At 47.1% G+C, this 16,805-nt stretch overlaps 1 protein-coding gene across 5 annotated transcripts in view; it reads left to right on the plus strand.

Moving 5' to 3' along the window:
* The window catches only part of LOC115175995 (angiopoietin-1), an 80,058-nt gene that overhangs the window by 36,608 nt on the left and 26,645 nt on the right, over positions 1–16,805 (plus strand). For 4 of the 5 annotated variants that reach the window (XR_003872134.1, XR_003872133.1, XR_003872135.1 and 1 more), the window contains exons 5-7: positions 10,257–10,384; positions 11,356–11,457; positions 13,886–14,052. Coding sequence is in view for 1 of the 5 variants with exons in the window: in XM_029735704.1 (XP_029591564.1) it covers positions 10,257–10,384; positions 11,356–11,457; positions 13,886–14,052 (397 nt within the window). In the remaining 4 variants the exon portion in view is untranslated. The remainder of the gene's footprint in view (positions 1–10,256; positions 10,385–11,355; positions 11,458–13,885; positions 14,053–16,805) is intronic. The other variant, XR_003872136.1, reaches the window with a different exon arrangement.

Below are 16,805 nucleotides of genomic sequence, written 5' to 3' on the forward strand. Positions count from 1 at the left end.
CATGATGTGCACGCATAATCAAAACTGAACTAGTGCACCTGTGCACCTTTAGGGTGTCACTATCAAGATATATTTTGGTTTATCTTTGTTAAAACCTTTAGGGCCATAGTCTCACCAGTCAGGTGACTATCCAATTCACAACCAAGGTAGCTGACAGAGTTTCATAGTGTAACCACTGAGTTGTCCACTTTGACACTAAAACCAGGGGACCTTGCAAGCTGCAAGATGCAGAGAAAGTTTGTTATCTGAAAGCCATTTACTGATATTGGATAACTCTGCACGAAGGATCTCTTCTACTGAGAATTTGTTCTTATGGGACACCTGTAGAGCAGAGTCATCCGCATACAAAAACAAATTACGAGAACATGTTAATTTCATATCATAATTTCATAGGAAGATAAGTGGGCCATGGATTCTCCCCTGCAGGACCCCACAGCCAATCACCTTCGGCCTAGAATGTTTTCCATTAACGTCCACCACATCCACCATTTGAACTTGTAGAGCATGATACTATGATCAGCCGTGTCAAACGCCTTCTGCAGATCCAGCATAACCATTCCACAGAAATGTCCCTTGTCAACTTCTTTCCTGATACAGTCAGTTAAAAGCAATACACGTGTCAGTAGAGTTGGACTTTCTAAAACCAGACTATAGTTCGTATATATATATATTATTTATTGCTACTATATTCCTCTGTTCATAAGACAGCACAGTCAAAAAAGATACAGGTCTGTAGATGCCCTTGTCTGTTTTGCTGCCCTTCTTGTGGATAGGGATCACTCTAGCATGTTTCAAATCCATGGGATCTCTATCCTGCTCAGAGATGTTGATTAAATGGGTGACAGAGGGGTCAATACGCTCAGCACCATCTCTTTAAATCCTGTCAGGGATATTGCCGAGGCCTGTAGCTTTGGAGCAGTTTTAGTTCAGACAGTCTCTTGACAACTTCCTTTGATTGCGATAGAACAATACATGTTTTGACCAGACTGTACAGTCATATCATGATGCCAATACCATAAACATGGTTCCATACAGGGAGGCAGGGGGATACCTAGTCCCTTAAACTCTGCTTGAGGGAGAAGCCACAGTGGTCATTCTTTTTCAAGAAGCACCCGTTACTCAGTGTGGTGCTCTCTTTACGGTAATGGCTTATCATACTTCACCATAACAGCCTAGGCTGTGGTTTCCGCTTATGTGAACTGTCAAACAGCCACCGTTTTGAGTAATCAACTCTCTTCTTCCTTTGTGTCTCCCCACGGCGATAATTAGGAGGAGCAGGGATTTCGATTCGGCCAACCGTTTGACCCCGTCAGCAACACGATCCTCAGGTTTAGTCAATGCAGTGAACTCATTACCCCCTCCGTCCGTCCGTCTCAACACAACAGCAAAACCCACTTGAATCCAAGTCTGCCCTCCGTCACATTCAGTCACAGGAGATTTCAAGTAAAAGTGTGTTCTGGGATTGGTGGAGTTGTGTAGAGAGAAACCTTGCACCCTGTTCATGTTCGCTACTTCCTGCTGTGACGGCCTAGACCCCACACTGTTTCCTGTGGCTGTTCACCCATCCAACAGGAAATGAGCAGGCATGAATGGATATCTGAGCCATGGTGAGTGGATATGTGTAGGACAGGGTTAAGACGTGCTTTGTATTAATCATGCTGTTCTACTTCATAGCTTTAATGTTCCATGCAAAATGGATTACCAGCGGCCTCTTTTCATAGCTCTGACAGTAGGAACACTTTATGGCAGGAGGTCCTTTGAGTGTCATTAAAGCTCTCGACTGATTGGCTCATATTAACCAATCACTGTGACGTGCCATGTTGTGACCCAAATATGTCATTAGGGTTTACTAAGTAGCTAAAACAAGTCGCTAACTGAAAAACAAGTCACTAACTGAAAAATAAATCACTAACTGACCTGGCAAGTAGTCTGCCATGTTCCACTTTGTCACGTAGTCAGCCATGTTATCTTCCTGTCAGCTCAGGGTGTTTCTGGGGTCACAGGGGCATCCAGCCTTCCGCCGGGATTGGTGGCTGCTTTAGCGAGAGGAGAATGAAATGGAACATTGACGTCTTGGCTCTGTGGTTGGTCCGTTCCTCCTTCACGGTGGCGATGAGGGCCAACCAGGCACTGGGGTCACCCGATTCACCCCTGCCAAATAATTCAACCTATAATGGTTCCTAGGGGATGTCCTGTCCAGTGGAGGTAAAGGGGTAGGTAGATCTCAACTGATTGCCTGTTGCAACACTCCCGTTCCCAAACAGTGTCTAAATCTAGATGCGATGAAGCTCAGTTAGAAGGGAGGTTTTTCGGGGGAGGATTTGTTTGTTTACCAAACGGATTTGTGTTTTTGTTCGGGGAGGGTCAGCTTTTTGTGCCATTGGATGGCGTCTACTCGAATTAAGCTCTGTTTTGAAAACTGAGCCCTAGAATTTCCTTTAATGCTCGGATTCAAATCATCATTGACACTTACTATGTGGAACAGTTTAAAAAGGGAGTTCGGATTCTAAAATGCCATAAACATTGTTACTGAAGTTTGTTCAGAAACGTACTTCTCCTTTATTTATACTTATTTACATTTTCAATGCCTTTTCAACTTTTGTACTAGTTCAATCATCTTTGATGTGGCCAGATGCCACTGAGCTCAGGTTTGGGTCGTGATTATTACCGAAACCTTATTATAGCGCAATGAGCCAAGGACCGTTATTAATGGTAATTGACCTCAGTGTTGGAACACTTTTTAAAATCTCTGGCCGCTAAATACGATTTTCTTTCACAGTATTCTGTTATCCCATCTAATGAAAGGCATCAATCATTTTTATAGCCGGGATAGCCATGTCTGGAGGGAGTAGGATCTTATTTTAATTCCCTGCATTTAGCTCAGAGTTCTATGCATTGCTTCAAAATGGCATTTATGGTGAGAGTAAATCATCAGGTGGCTTCTATTAAGGCCTTTTATGATTGAACTTTACTCATGTTTTAAGCATACTCATTTGTCTTGATGTGACACCTGACGCTGCAAAGATACTCTGGAGGAGATAGAGAGAATATCCATAAGGTGTGTAATTGCACCATCTATCATGGACTTATCCCAGACTTATATTGACCCTATTTGGGTTTGCTTGTCTTTCACTCAGGTCTTTGTTTGTGGGTTTGAGTCAATTTCATTTTATTTTTAACATCCTTTCAAATTCAATTGAGTCTGTCCATTTTGGTTCCTTTTCTTGTGTTTGTGTCCACGTGTGTCCATTTGACTCCATGGGGTGCCTTCAGGGTCCACAGGGAAATGCATAAGGGACCTATTCAATCCTCAGGGGTCTTTGAGGGGCCTCTCGGGTCTGCTTGCGTCCATGTAGGTTCATGAGAGTCCTTTTAGCTCTGCGTCTCGGCCTCTCTGGGTCCATTTGGGCTCATTTGGCAAGGGTACTGATTTATGCAAACACCCCAGCCCTGCTGTTCTTTTCACATGAACCCCCCACTGAATACGAGTCCCCACTGAACCACAAAATATTTGTCTGTAAATAAATATTGGGACATAAATAATATTTTCAGAGCCAGGCTGAAAGCTGTTCAATGGTGCCGCTCCTATAGCAGGGAGTCCCCAGTCTCTGGTAGACTTCGACCACGCCGTTGATTGTGAAATTTGTCCTCCCTGTGACGGACTGTGAGTCAGAAGGTTCCCCTTTGACACCGACCTCTCCCACCTCTCCAATGCATCCTGCCATCTCCCAGTATGAGGTAAATTGAGGCACGACAGGGACGGCCTTTTGTTGTGTTAGACTATGCAGCGCAAGGTCCCACTCCATCAACCTGTCACAGCAGGATATTCTTGTCGCTGACACTCAATACTTTGTCAAAATGGCCGAAATAATACGCCTAACGGGCAGCCTGTGTCTCCACTGACCGTTCAGCTGAGAGGGGAGGATCAAAGTGGAGTCTAAGGATCACTGACACATTTCACCATCCAGTGACATCCCCTTTAAGTAAACAATCCCAATAGTAAAAACAATGGTGCAAAAACTGAGATGCTCCCCCTCATTTTGGAGGGGGGAAAATGGAATTTCCATCGATATAACAAGGGCTAGGAGGGTAAATATAAACCACTTGTTATAACAGGAACTTGAAATGTATAGCTTGTAGTATTTTGTCCTCAGCCCCTTGCTAGGTTTCAAAATATTGCCGCCATAATTATCTACAGATGGAAATAGACACAGCTGCCTCTTTGAACAGGCCTGTCAAAGGCAGACACCATCTCTCTCTGGGCGGGAGACCATCCACTTGACAAACTGCTTTTGTCTTGCTAATAAGCCATCCAGTCACCCTCTGATTTTATCATGAGCTATATGGATATCCACACAGAGACCTTGTAGTTCGGCTTCTGTGTCACTTTTCTAAAATATTAGTTTTCTGGAATGTCAAGATGGTAATCATGATAAATGGACACTGTCAGTTTTGATATTACAACCCCCCCCCCATGCTTGATGACTCATATGTGACATGAACCTAAAGGTAGTTCATTATTTCTTTAAATACTGCGATCATAAATTACATACCAGTATAAAACGTCAAAAGGCTCAGTCACTGGGTATAGATTTATATTACTCTGTAAACTCAGCATCAAGGTCATTCACATTTTTACTGATACAGATACACAGTACCTGAAATTAATTTCAAAACAGTGTTACTGCAGGCTACAGTTTGATTTGAGCATTGCACAGCATGCTGTCTTGGTTGAGACAAGAACAGTCGATTATTGACATCGTTATACTCTCATCAGCATACCCCCGCCCCCCCCCCCATTTGACTTAATCTCTTTTTATCGCTTAAAGCATACATAACTATGTTGGATGACCTTTCAACATGGAGCTCTTTTCAATATATTCTAACTCACACTGTCACGGCTTCTGCCGAAGTCGATGCCTCTCCTTGTTTGGGCGGTGCTCGGCGGTCTTCTAGCCATCATTGATCCATTTTTCATTTTCCATTGGTTTTGTCTTGTCTTCCTACACACCTGGTTCCAATCCCATTCATTACATGTTGTGTATTTAACCCTCTGTTTCCCCTCATGTCCTTGTCAGAGATTGTTTGTTGTTATGCTCGTGATATTCGATATTCGACACGGCATGACAGAATCTCTGACCAAAATATGAAGTTAGCAGGAGAGCGCATCCAGGAGCATACGGAGCTAAAAGGACTCTCATGAACCTACATGGACGCAAGCAGACCCGAAAGGCCCCTCAAAGACCCCTGAGGATTGAAAAGGTCCCTTATGCATTTCCCTGTGGACCATGAAGGCACCCCATGGAGTCAAATGGGCACACGTGGACACAAACACAAGAAAAGGAACCAAAATGGACAGACTCAATTGAATTTGAAAGGAAGCTTTACCATCTGGGCGCCGCCATGGATCGCGTTGTCCAGAATATGGACCACTGGGAGAGACAGGGAGTTCTTCCAGTGCCTCCACCAGCACAACCGGGGTCTATCCTGAGCGCCCCTTTTCCGCCTGAACCCAGTGGGATCCGTCTCTCCATGTCACAGGGGTATGACGGAAGTGCTGCCAACTGCCAGGGTTTCCTCCTCCAATTAAACCTTTATCTGTCCACGGTCCACCCAGCTCCATCGGACCGTGAGAAGGGTTTCACCCTCATCTCGTGCCTCACCGGGAAAGCCCTGGAGTGGGCCAGCGCCGTGTGTGGAGAGGGAGATGCGGCATTGGACCATTTTGAGGAGTTCACCCGCCGGTTCCGGGCAGTCTTCGACCACCCACCCGAGGGCAGAGCGGTGGGTGAGCGCCTCTACCATCTAAGGCAGGAGACGAGGAGCGCCCAGGAGTTTGCCCTGGAGTTTAGGACCCTGGCTGCCGGCGCGGGATGGAACCACAGGGCCCTGATCGACCATTACCGTTGCAGTCTGCGTGAGGATGTCCGTCAGGAGCTGGCCTGTAGAGACACCACCCTCACCTTCAACCAGCTGATGGATATGTCCATCCGGCTGGACAACCTGCTGGCTGCTCGCGGACGTCCAGATCGGGGTCTGGTGGTTCCATCCTCCCGCACCCCCTCTCCGATACCCATGGAGCTGCACAGGGAGACCGGAGGAGGTTCCCGCTCGTGCACCATCTGTGGCCGCAGAGGTCACACTGCTGGTCGGTGCCGGGTTGGACGCTCTGGCATCACCCCAGGTGAGCCGGCACTATTCTCACCCAGAGCCCTCTGTCGCACATATATTTGTGTCTGTCACTTTTCCTGAATTTTCCCCGCGTTCCCAGCATAAGGCGCTAGTAGATTCAGTCGCGGCTGGGAATTTTATTGATAAAGCGTTAGCTCATAGTTTAGGGACCCCCATTGTACCTGTGGATGTGCCTTTCCCCGTTCACACCTTAGATAGTGGGCCATTAGGGTCAGGGTTTATCAGGGAGGCCACCACTTCTTTGAGTATGGTGACGCAGAGGGTCACACGGAAAAGATTAGTCTTTTCCTTATTGACTCTCCTGCGTATCCCGTGGTGCTGGGCCTACCCTGGTTAGCTTGTCATAACCCCACTGTTTCTTGGCCACAGAGGGCTCTCACGGGGTGGTCGCGAGAGTGCTCAGGTAGGTGTTTAGGGTTTTCCGTTTGTGCTACTATGGTGGAAAGTCCAGACCAGGTCTCCACCGTGCGCGTTCCCCCAGAATTTGCCGATTTGGCTCTCGCCTTCTGTAAAAAGAAGGCGACTCAATTACCACCCCATTGACGGGGGGATTGTGCGATACATCTCATGGTAGACACTGCACTTCCCAGGAGTCACGTGTATCCCCTGTCGCAAGCGGAAACGGTGGCTATGGAGACATGTCTCCGAATACCTGCGCCAGGGGTACATTCGGTCCTCCACTTCACCCGTCTCCTCGAGTTTCTTTTTTGTGAAGAAGAAGGATGGAGGTCTGCGCCCGTGCATTGATTATAGAGGTCTCAATCAAATCACGGTGAGGTACAGTTACCCGCTACCTCTTATCGCCACGGCGATTGAGTCAATGCACGGGGCGCGCTTCTTCACTAAACTGGATCTCAGGAGTGCGTACAACCTTGTGCGTATCCGAGAGGGAGACGAGTGGAAGACGGCATTTAGTACCACCTCAGGGCATTATGAGTACCTCGTCATGCCGCGCGGGTTGATGAATGCACCATCAGTCTTCCAATCCTTTATAGACAAGATTTTCAGGGACCTGCACGGGCAGGGGGTAGTGGTGTATATCAATGACATTCTGATATACTCCGTGACACGCGCCGAGCATGTGTACCTGGTGCGCAGAGTGCTTGGTCGCCTGTTGGAGCATGACCTGTACGTCAAGGCTGAGAAATGCCTGTTCTTCCAACAGTCCGTCTCCTTCCTAGGGCATTGCATTTCCACATCAGGAGTGGAGATGGAGAGTGACCGCATTGCAGCTGTGCGTAATTGGCCGACTCTCACCATGGTGAAGGAGGTGCAGCGATTCTTAGGGTTTGCCAACTACTACCGGAGGTTTATCTGGGGTTTTGGTCAGGTAGCTTCTCCCATTACCTCACTGCTGAAGGGGGGCCCGGTGCGCTTGCAGTGGTCGGCTGAGGCGGATGGAGCTTTAAGGCACCTGAATGCTCTGTTTACCTCGGCTCCTGTGTTGGCCCATCCGGATCCCTCTTTGGCGTTCATAGTGGAGGTGGACGCATCCGAGGCTGGGATAGGAGCTGTGCTCTCTCAGCGCTCGGGTATGCCACCGAAGCTCCGCCCCTGTGCCTTCTTCTCTAAGAAGCTCAGCCCGGCGGAGTGAAACTATGATTTGGGGGACCGGGAGCTGTTGGCTGTCGTCAAGGCTTTGAAGGCGTGGAGACATTGGCTTGAGGGGGCTAAACACCCCTTTCTCATTTGGACTGACCACTGTAATCTGGAGTACATCCGGGCGGTGAGTAGAATGAATCCTCGCCAGGCAAGGTGGGCCATGTTTTTCTGCCGACCAGGCTCCCAGAATGTTAAGGCAGACGCACTGTCCTGGCTGTATGCCATAGAGGAGAGGTCCATGGATCCCACACCCATACTCCCAGCCTCTTGTTTGGTGGCGCCAGTAGTGTGGGAGCTGGACGCGGACATTGAGCGAGCGTCACGTGCAGAGCCCGTTCCCCCTCAGTGTCCAGCTGGGCGTCTGTACGTTCCGTCTGCTGTCCGCGACCGGCTGATCTATTGGGCCCACACGTCACCCTCTCTGGTCATTCTGGGATCAGTCGGACGGTGCGCTGTCTTAGTGGGAGGTACTGGTGGCCCACTTTAGCTAAGGATGTGAGGGTTTATGTTTCCTCCTGCTCAGTGTGTGCCCAGTGCAAGGCTCCTAGACACCTGCCCAGAGGTAAGTTACAACCCTTACCTGTTCCACAACGGCCATGGTCGCACCTGTCGGTGGATTTCCTGACCAATCTTCCACCTTCACAGGGTAACACCACGACCCTAGTCGTTGTGGATTGTTTTTCTAAGTCCTGTCGTCGCCTCCCTTTGCTCGGTTTCCCTACAGCCCTACAAACTGCTGAGGCCCTGTTTACACACGTCTTCCAGCACTACGGGGTGCCTGAGGATATAGTGTCTGATCGGGTCCCCAGTTCACGTCAAAGGTCTGGAACGTCTGGGGGTCTCAGTCAGCCTTACCTCAGGTTTTCACCCCGAGAGTAACGGGCAGGTGGAAAGAGTTAACCAGGATGTGGGTAGGTTTCTGAGGTCTTATTGCCAGGACCGGCCAGGGGAGTAGGCGGCGTTCGTGCCCTGGGCAGAGATGGCCCAGAACTCGCTCCGCCACTCCTCCACTAACCTGTCTCCCGTTCAGTGTGTATTGGGGTATCAGCCGGTTCTGGCTCCTTGGCATCAGTCAGACTGAGGCTCCTGCGGTGGACGACTGGTTCCGGCGCGTGGAGGAAACATGGGACGCCGCCCACGTCTACATTCAGCGCGCCGTACTGTGCCAGAAAGTTGGTGCAGACCGTCACCGCAGTGAGGCAGGGTCTGGCTCTCGACCCAAAACCTGCCCCTCCACCTGCCCTGCCGGAAGCTGGGTCCGCGTTTGTGGGGCCGTTTAAAGTCTTGAGGAGAGTGAACAAGGTATGTTATTGGTTACAGCTTCCCCCCGATTACCGCATTAACCCCTCGTTCCATGTGTCTCTCCTCAGGCCGGTGGTGGCTGGCCCGCTCCAGGAGGCTGAGGTGCGGGAGGTTCCTCCACCCCCTCTGGACATCGAGGGGGCCCCGGCGTACTCCGTTCGATCCATCCTGGATTCGAGACGTCGGGCGAGGGGCCTTCAGTACCTCGTGGACTGGGAGGGGTTTGGTCCGGAGGAGAGATGCTAGGTTCCGGTGGAGGACGTGTTAGTTCCTTCCCTGCTGCGAGAGTTCCACCGTCTCCATCCGGATCGCCCTGCGCCTCGTCCTCTGGGTCGTCCCCGAGGCCGGTGTCGAAGCGCTGCTGGAGCCGCGCGTCAGGGGGGGTACTGTCACGACTTCTACTGAAGTCGATGCCTCTCCTTGTTCGGGCAGTGCTCGGCGGTCGACGTCACCGGTCTTCTAGCGATCATTGATCCATTTTTCATTTTCCATTGGTTTTGTCTTGTCTTCCTACACACCTGGTTCCAATCCCATTCATTACATGTTGTGTATTTAACCCTCTGTTTCCCCTCATGTCCTTGTCAGAGATTGTTTGTTGTTATGCTCGTGATATTTGATTGGTGCGCGACGGGTTCTTGTACCCACGTTTATTTTATTATGTACTTTGGTTTTGGAGGTTTTGTTTTACGTTATTAAACTACTCCATTTATACCAAGTTTGATTCTCCTGTGCCTGACTTCCCTGCCACCTACACACACGGCATGACACACACCTTATGTAGGTTACCTGACAAATGGATGGGTGGACGTGCAGAAAAAAATGTCAAGCGACAGCTCGGCTGTCATACAGTTTATTTTGGTAATGGATAGAAAGCAGCGGCCCAGTGCTGAGCACAGGGCTTTAAAAGACCTCATTGACATCTGTCAGTTAAATATGTCATTTGAAAATGATGGCATAAGGAAGTTGCTTGTTGATACTTTGAAAGTAAAACTCAATTTAACTGTGACAGTTTAAAAATGCTAAGTCTGATACGGCTGATGTTTGTTTTGCTTAGAAGTACAATAGACGACACTGTCTATTTTCTGAAGTCTTTTTAGTACCCGTCTGAATTTCCACAGCCTGAAGTTGTGAGGCCAAATATGTGTCCCATGTTTCCTCAGTAGTCCCAAACAGCACGAAGAGGGTGGACGAAGAGAAGAAGTTTCGGGACTGTGCCGATCTGTACCAAGCTGGCTTCCACAAGAACGGGGTCTACACCATAAATATCAATGCCCAGGAGACCAAAAAGGTGGGCAGACAGAACTTAATATAGAGACTGCCATGTGAAAAAGGCTACCATTTTATTCAATAGCTATCAACACTCTTTGATGGGTGTTTAATGGAGTTTAGTGTGTTTTTTTTACTAGAGCAAGCTTCAACTCTCTCCAAGAAAGCCAAAGATATTGACCCACTGGAGAGCAGCCAATAGAGGGGTGCTATGATAGTTATTGGCTGCTTCAGTGCTTCAGGAATAATCAAAGGCTCAAAATATACACTTGGTAGCCTGATGAGAGCAAGGGTACAAAAGAGGTTGGCGGGGGATAAGGTGGGGGGTGAAACAGGTGTTCACCACCTCAACAGGGTGCTGCCAGACCTCAGACAGATGGCAGGGAGGTTCGAGGGGGAAGGTTGGTGGAGGAGTGAGCGATGAGGCGGAGATTAAGGAGAAAGCATCGTGTCTGGTTTCTGAGAATAATTCTGTCAGGCGGGGTACATCTCTTAATTATACCCAGACTGGGCGCTGTGTGTTCAGCTGGGGTCTTGGCCGAGGTGAGAGTCCTCCTCCAGACCTTCTCCCCTCCTCAAACAAAGAGCACCACAGCAGATAGATACCCCTGTTATCAGCTTACACAGGACAGAGGCCAGGGTTAAGGGCCATGTTCCACCCAGGTGTCCGCTGGGTGGAACATGGCGGACTCCACTGGCCCCCTCCACTTTAATCTGAACCAGGCCTGGGATTGGGATCACCTCCTGGGAGTTGTTAGAGGATCAGGAGACATTTATTAAGCTTGAGGAGGACTCAAAATACCTCAAATTCCCCCTGATGATTCATGAGAAGGAATCTAGTTAGGCCCGCTGTATTTCAGAATGATGGTTCACAACAGAAAGTTTAACCTACCATGTGCTCTAAAACGTAAGATAGGAGCACATAGAATGTGTTTGTAGGCGGTCTGAGAACTTAATGAATGTCCGTGTGTGTGTATGTGTGTGTGTTTGCAGGTGCATTGTAACATGGAGACCGCTGGCGGCGGATGGACGATCATCCAGCGACGAGAGGACGGCAGCGTGGACTTCCAGAAAACGTGGAAGGAGTACAAGACGGTAAGACAAGAAGAATAACACACAACCCAAATCTACAGCACCACACCCGCAAGATACAGCCATGCATTGATGTGGAGTCTGTTTCCAACACACATCCTCCGTCACAGTAAATTATGACAAAATGGGATTCTCTTGTATTCTCAAGAGTGGCCAGGCCCATGTGGAACACTCCATCCACATGTGACCTAACCGGCAACCCCCGGCTGTACCTCTAGAACATCTGCACACTGAGAGGGATTCCCCAACCCCTCACATTAGAGACTTACGTGTCGGAGGCTGGCGTGAAGCCCAACCCAACCCTGGGCCTGACACACTGTTGTTCTTCTTTTTAAACAGGGAAGCATTAGTCCGAAAACAATACATTTGTTTAGTCTTATGTAACCGGGCCAGGTGTTGTGGTCATCATCTATTGAATAGGGAATGGATAGCGACTGGTGGGCTAATAGAGGCTCTGTTTGGCTTCAGGCACGATGAATGACCCCATTGCCGTTCCTATTAGCTGTAGTGTATGCTACCACAACGTAGTTAGAATAGCAGCTGGACACCAGATTCAATATGGAGTGTCTTTTAATGACCGATCTGGGCAGATGGTAATAGATGATCTGCAGAGGGTAAACATAGATTTGGCAAGGGTGAAAAGGTTGGGCTCGTTTGGAGGGTAAAGAGGTACGGACAGAGAGTACAGCTAGTTAGAAGCCATGAGGGAGCCATGGCACCCCTCCAGCCAAGAATGGAGAGCGTGGAATACATGTGGCAATGGAATCAGCACGGACCCTGGCACTGCCACCGAATACCCGGCACACCATCGGTGTGGTCCTTTGCCTCCCTCAGAGTTCCTCCTTGAAGAGATTGATAGTGTTTTATTGTGTGATTAAATGAACTGCTGTTGGTCTCTGTGGGCTCGTGCGAATAAATTCAATACACTTGAAGGATTCATAAATATTAGTCAAACTTCGATGGGCTATTCCCATTTTGTGGGAGGATGGAAAGCACTCTGGTAGCGTTCCCTACTATTAGTATGTGATCTTATGACCGTAATGTTTATAATTACAAGAGCAATGCTGATAGAGTATGTGTAGCAGGAGAATAAATGTTGCATGCATTCTCTAACCAGTATGAGACACAAATCAATTTGACAATTTGCATACCTTATTAAATACGTGTTTGTCTGTATAAGCATTTGTCAGAGTGTATGGCACACTTTATGAAATCAAACTTTCTATCAGTCTGTCATTTTACAAAAAAATTTACTTCTCTACCCAACAATACTTCAAACCTCCTCTCTTCAAACCGATAGATGCATTCAGCCAGGTTTGCGTGTGTATGAACACTCTAGTGTGGAACAATAGGAGGGAAGCACTAGCACCATCCCTGCCTTCAGCCAGGTTTCCAGAGATGAAACGGAGTCACAAGGGGTGGCATTGGACAGCGCTAAAAGGCAGATCTTTCAGAGGAGGGAGTCAGATTGAGTTAAGGTCGTGGCCCAGCCACTTTCTAATTCCACCCACACAGCAGGACGTGTCTCAGGCTGGAGGAATGCCCAATATTTACTTTCCCTCTTCCACTCTCCTAATCACCACATGCTCTCGGCACAAACACAGGCATCTCCGCCTTCAATCCACCCCCAACCCTTCCCGCCAATCATTAATGGAACAGTCCAGAGCTCCAGACCAGTCTCTAATACTCCCCATTGCAGGTTAGTTACTGCTGCTGCTGTCAAAAGCACTTTGTCTACGATGGGAGTCATTGTGATCACATATAAACGTGGTAATTGTTGAAATGATATGAGAAGGCATGCATGGCATTGCGTGCGTCTGTTGTCATTCTTCTGGACTGTGTAATAAAGAGGGTTTATTACGCGTTTGGTTTGGGTGGGGAGAGGAAGGGTGGAAAAGGTGCTTTGTGTGCCTTTTATCAGCTGGACCCAGTTTACGCTGTCATAAACAGGTAGGGCTATTTATGTGCGGTTTCATACTCTGTGTTCCACTGTATGAAATAATCCATGTTATATGTTGTAATATGTACCTGGTTTCCCATTATTTCGCTCGGTTGAGTGAGTCTCTCTCATGGCAGTCACTATTAGTGAGACCAAGCCAATGTGCATGAACAGAAAAGTGTGTATAAGCATTTATATGGTCTAAAGGGACATTTTCAATGGTAGACACGATAGCCCAGTCTGAAGTCAACATTTTTGTTCGCTTTGGCGTCAACCCTGAAGCTGTCATTGATGATGACATCAAAAAAAGGTCTGAAATAATAACTGACAAAAATGTTAATAGAAAATGGTGGAGAGATTGCATCTTTTCCAGGAAGACCTTGGAAGGGATCGGGAATTACTTATATCCTGTATCCCGGATTTGACAGTAAGATTCCTTATGGGCCTGAGTGATGACTCTGGCCTCCTCTTCCTCTTCTTCCTCTGTTGCAGGGCTTCGGGACGGTTTCTGCAGAGCACTGGCTGGGGAATGAGTTTGTATACCTGCTGACCAGCCAGAGGCAGTATGCCCTCCGTGTGGAGCTGACCGACTGGGACGGACACCAGGCCTTCTCCCTATACGACCGCTTTCACATCGACAGTGAGAAACGCAACTACAGGTACTGTTAACGAGCTGTATCTACAGTGCCATCAGAAAGTATTCATACCCCTTGACTTATTCCACATTTTGTTGTGTTACAGCCTGAATTCATAATGGATTAAATAGATTTTTCCTCTTGCCCATCGATACATAATGACAACGTGAAAACATGTTTTTAGTAATTTATGCAAATATATGAACATGAAATACAGAAATATATAATTTACACCCATGAGTAAAAACCTTGAAGAAGCACATTTGGCAGCGATTACAGCTGTGAGTTTTCATCGGTAAGTCTGTAAGAGCTTTCCACACCTGGATTGTGCAACATTTGCCTATTATTCTGAACCAGGTTTTCCTCTTGGATTTTGCCTGTGCTTAGCTCCAATTCCATTTCTTTTTTATCCTGAAAAACTCCCCAGGCCTTAGCGATTACAAGCATACCCATAACATGATGCAGCCACCACTATGCTTGAAAATATGGAGAGTGGTACTCAGTAAAGTGTTGTATTGGATTTGCCCCAAACATAACACTTTGTATTCAGGACAAAAAGTGAATTGCTTTGCCACATTTTTTGCAATATTACTTTAGTGCCTTGTTGCAAACAGGATGCATGTTTTGGAATATTTTTATTCTATACAGGTTTTCCTTCTTTTCACTCTGTCGTTTGTTAGTATTGTGGAGTAACTACAATGTTGTTGATCCATCCTCAGTTTTCTCCTATCACAGCCTATCAAACTCTGTAACTGTTTTAAAGTCACCATTCCTCTCCGGCAACTGACTTAGGAAGGACGCATGTATCTTTGTAGTGACTGGGTGTATTGATACACTATCCAAAGTGTAATTAATAACTTCACCATGCTCAAAGGTTATTCTGTCTGCTTTTTGTTTTACCCATCTACCAATAGGTGCCCTTATTTGAGAGGCATTGGAAAACCTCCCTGGTCTTTGTGGTTGAATCTGTGTTTGAAATTCACTGCTCGAGTGAGGGACCATACAGATATTTGCATGTACAGAGTTGAGGTAGTCATTCAAAAATCATGTTAAACACTAATATTGCACACAGAGTGAATCCATGCAACTTATTATGTGACTTGTTATGTAAATATTTACCCCTGAACTTATTTAGGCATGCCATAAGAAAATGATTGAATACCTATTGACTCAAGACATTTCAGCTTTGCATTATTTATACTTGATACTTGGTTCTTGAATAAGGGGTGCAACTTTTTGCTTCTTTAGAGGGTTAAATATGCTTCAAACTGTGGCAGATGCTTGGATTCGTTAGATGTGGAAAACTACTAGAATATTACAGAAAGTTCCGAGCAATCAAATGTCTCTGAGAGGAGATGGTCTGTAAATTCCAATTGAGGTGATTCACCGGATTTGTTGTCCCTTCTGATAAGAAGCTACTTCAGTTTCTAAATGTCCTCTTTTCAACTTTAGATGGACTTCTGTTTGTTTTCCAAAGACATTATAGCCATTTATTTTGCCGGGAAGGGAGACACTTACAGCTTGGCTGAAAAGCCTATACTTCAATGGTGTTTTGCAACGTCGGGTAGAGAGTGAGGCGATTGTCATATCTAATTTGTGGAAATGTCTTGGATTATATGACGACAGGATTTACTTTTAAGAAGTCTGCCTCTTAAAGAGTTAGGACCTGGTGCGCACACTCTCTAGGTTTTCTCTGTGGGCTACAGAAATGTTTTTTTTACGAATAACGCTATTGGGAAAGGTCAACCAATTTGTTTTGATTTGCTCTGAGACTAAATTCGGGTTTATTTGTCCCATTGTGAGGATTGGATAACTCCCTTTTTACCTCTCAGCATTTGATACTGACCGCACAGGCACTGACTTCCTTCTCCCTATGGCATGGTGTTTGGCAAAGGGAGATTTGTTAAGTGCAGAGGAGGACAATGTAGGATACGGTTCAAGGGGTGATAATTCAGGTGTGTTTATCTATGTAAAAGGACACTTGAACAGGGATAGTGATTTATTTGCACTCAAAGTAGATTATTTTGGACGATGTGGTCTCCCTTCCTCCCGCTCTCTGTTTCTCTCTCTCTCCCTCTCTCTCTCTCTCTGTTTCTCTCTCTCTCTCTCCCTCTCTCTCTCTTTCTCTCTGTTTCTCCCTCCCTCTCTCTCTCTCTCTCTCTCCCTCACACACAATAAATAAGCAAAGAGCCGTACACATACTGTAACCTCTTTCTATTTTGATGGGGGAAACTGTGGTTGTTTGTGTCTTCGGGGCAGCAAGAGGCGTCTTTGGGACAAAATTTTGGTTTTAGGGAAGGAAGGCTCGTCTGAGCTCGGACTGTTCAAGACTGAGTGGAGCAATCTAATCGGCCTGCTGATCACTATAAATAGATTTGTTCTCGCAACTAGTTGTGGTATGATAATCACTCATTGCTTCTCAGGAACATTGGCCAAAACAAACCAGAGGTCCAGGCCTCAAACAAACTGGTTGGAGAGGGCTGCCATCTATGTTCGGTTCTCCTCGGCTCTGGCACCTCCCCTTCGGAATCCCAAACAATCTGCGACAAGTTCTTCAATTAGCATTTGTTGTACGAGATTGTAGCGAGAGATACCATGACATTTTGTTTTGTTTTTGGATTCTTTTGGGCACCGGTGGTGGGGCTTTACTGGAATAGCACAATCTACACCGAAGCAGACAGACACATTTGTTAAGACACATAAACAAAAATAGTACGGTCATGCACACTCACACACACATACAAACACATACCGGCCCACAAACCCACACGCAGCCA

This window comes from Salmo trutta, chromosome 36 (assembly GCF_901001165.1).
Source record: "Salmo trutta chromosome 36, fSalTru1.1, whole genome shotgun sequence".
Lineage (NCBI taxonomy): Eukaryota > Metazoa > Chordata > Actinopteri > Salmoniformes > Salmonidae > Salmo > Salmo trutta.